At 39.8% G+C, this 1,873-nt stretch overlaps 1 protein-coding gene across 1 annotated transcript in view; it reads right to left on the reverse strand.

Moving 5' to 3' along the window:
- Positions 1-505: 505 nt before the first annotated feature.
- LOC103582680 (ras GTPase-activating-like protein IQGAP2) overlaps positions 506-1,873 on the reverse strand; it is a gene marked incomplete at both ends in the record, with an annotated part of 5,327 nt that continues 3,959 nt past the window's right edge. Inside the window, one exon of the mRNA XM_008564206.1 lies at positions 506-714. Within this exon, the coding sequence (XP_008562428.1) occupies positions 506-714 (209 nt within the window). The remainder of the gene's footprint in view (positions 715-1,873) is intronic.

Here is a 1,873-nt window from a genome sequence, read left to right on the forward strand (position 1 = left end):
TGGGCTTATTCTGAACTCTCCATTTTGGGGAATGAGATCCTGCCAGTTCCACCCCTCACCCACATCAGTCTCCTCTGTAGCTCTCAATCTGTGGTTACTCTGTGAACAGGCCCAAGCCCCTGGTAACTTTATCATGGCTTCTAATACCATCAGTCTTGTGTATTTTCATATTAATATATGTGTTTCTATTATAAAGTATTTTCTTTTGATTAATCTTTTATATTCATATGAAGGCTTTAGTCTTATTATGAAGGTACATATATAAGCAAGTTTTATTATATATCAATTTCATTTCAGAACGGTTAAGAAGCCTTGTAAAATAGGCTATAAAAAGAGAGCATAGAGTTTTACACATCTGAGAACCAGTAACTTCTAATAAAAATGATAAATGAACTTGGGACAACCAATTCTAGATTCCTTATGAGCCTAGCTGGACCAAAACGTGAGCATATATATGTGCAGCTTCTCTCTTGTGAAAGCTGACAGTCCCACCAACCCTGCTGACCTCTAGCGTGATCCTGTTCTTTACGAGGAGTCCAATTTTGAGGTCCATCAGGTTTAGGTCTTTTTCTAGCTGTTGATTGGCCCTGATCTTGGTCACCACTTCTTCCCTCAATCGTGCTACCTCCAGCTCCTCCTGGAAATCCAAGTCACTTTGGTCCAACAGGTGTACAAATTTGCGGATTACTGTTAACGATGGGTTTTCAGAACCAACTGCAGGGAAAGGAATAGGCATACTTTAATTAAGAAAGTTTGGAATTATTATCAACAGAAAAGAGACCAGGTCTTTAATAAAGTATTACCAGAAAAATATACCAATGAAAGTACTTGGTTAGTGGAATGAAAATCACTCTGCCCCGTACAAAATCTGGACAAGGAAACTGATCATATAAATAAATGCACATAAATGATAATGTCTGGCCCCACTATTTGCTAGTTACCTAATCCTCATTTATCACTCTCTCTCATGCTGTTTTCATGACTCATGCACTGAGAAGATTGTACTATCTATTTGTGCCTTATCGATGAGGAAGCTGGGAAAGAAAGTTAACTTCAGCTCTGAGACCTTGTGGCTGAGCCAGATAAGAGATTTATGTTCCTGCTGCAGGAAGCAGAAAGTGGTTTCTCTCAGCCCAAAAGATCTTTGGGAAGGAGCTGCTGGGAACTAGGTGGAAGCTGAAGGGAGGACTGCAACCACATAGGAACCAAGGGAATAAGTAGAAAGAATGTTCTACTTGGCAGAAATAAAAAGATTTTAGAAATTGAAAGTGGGTCCTTGTCCTTTTAGCAATAACCAAGGGAAGGTACTCAGAATGTAGGGGCCTGCCTTAGTTGTTGAGAGTGGTGTTCACTTAAAAATTCTGAAAGGGTTTTCCCTTAATATTTTGAATTTGAGGCTTTAATTTCCTGGCACTCTGACTCTTGAAAAAATATTTTAATGTGTTTAGTGAGATCAACTCTGGGTAAACTGTAACAGTTATCTGTCTAGAACTTCAAAAATGAAAAATTAGACCCAGCAATACAAAGGTGACTTGAAAGAGCTCAGTTCGGCTACGGCAACCTCAGTCACTCTCCTCCTTTACATCTAGGGCCCAATCAGTCTTCCTGTTACTTCCAGCTTCGTTCTGTGGTGTTTTGACACCCAAGGAATAGCAAGAGTTAAACCAACAACACAAACACACACAAGCATGAACCCAGCACGCCCAATCAGTCTTCCTGTTACTTCCAGCTTCGTTCTGTGGTGTTTTGACACCCAAGGAATAACAAGAGTTAAACCAACAACACAAACACACACAAGCATGAACCCAGCATGGATGACCAAATCTGGAGTCATCTATATTACTATTTTGCCAGTTTTGATGGTCTTTACTGT

This window comes from Galeopterus variegatus, unplaced genomic scaffold (assembly GCF_000696425.1).
Source record: "Galeopterus variegatus unplaced genomic scaffold, G_variegatus-3.0.2 Scaffold17321, whole genome shotgun sequence".
In the NCBI taxonomy this organism is placed as follows: domain Eukaryota; kingdom Metazoa; phylum Chordata; class Mammalia; order Dermoptera; family Cynocephalidae; genus Galeopterus; species Galeopterus variegatus.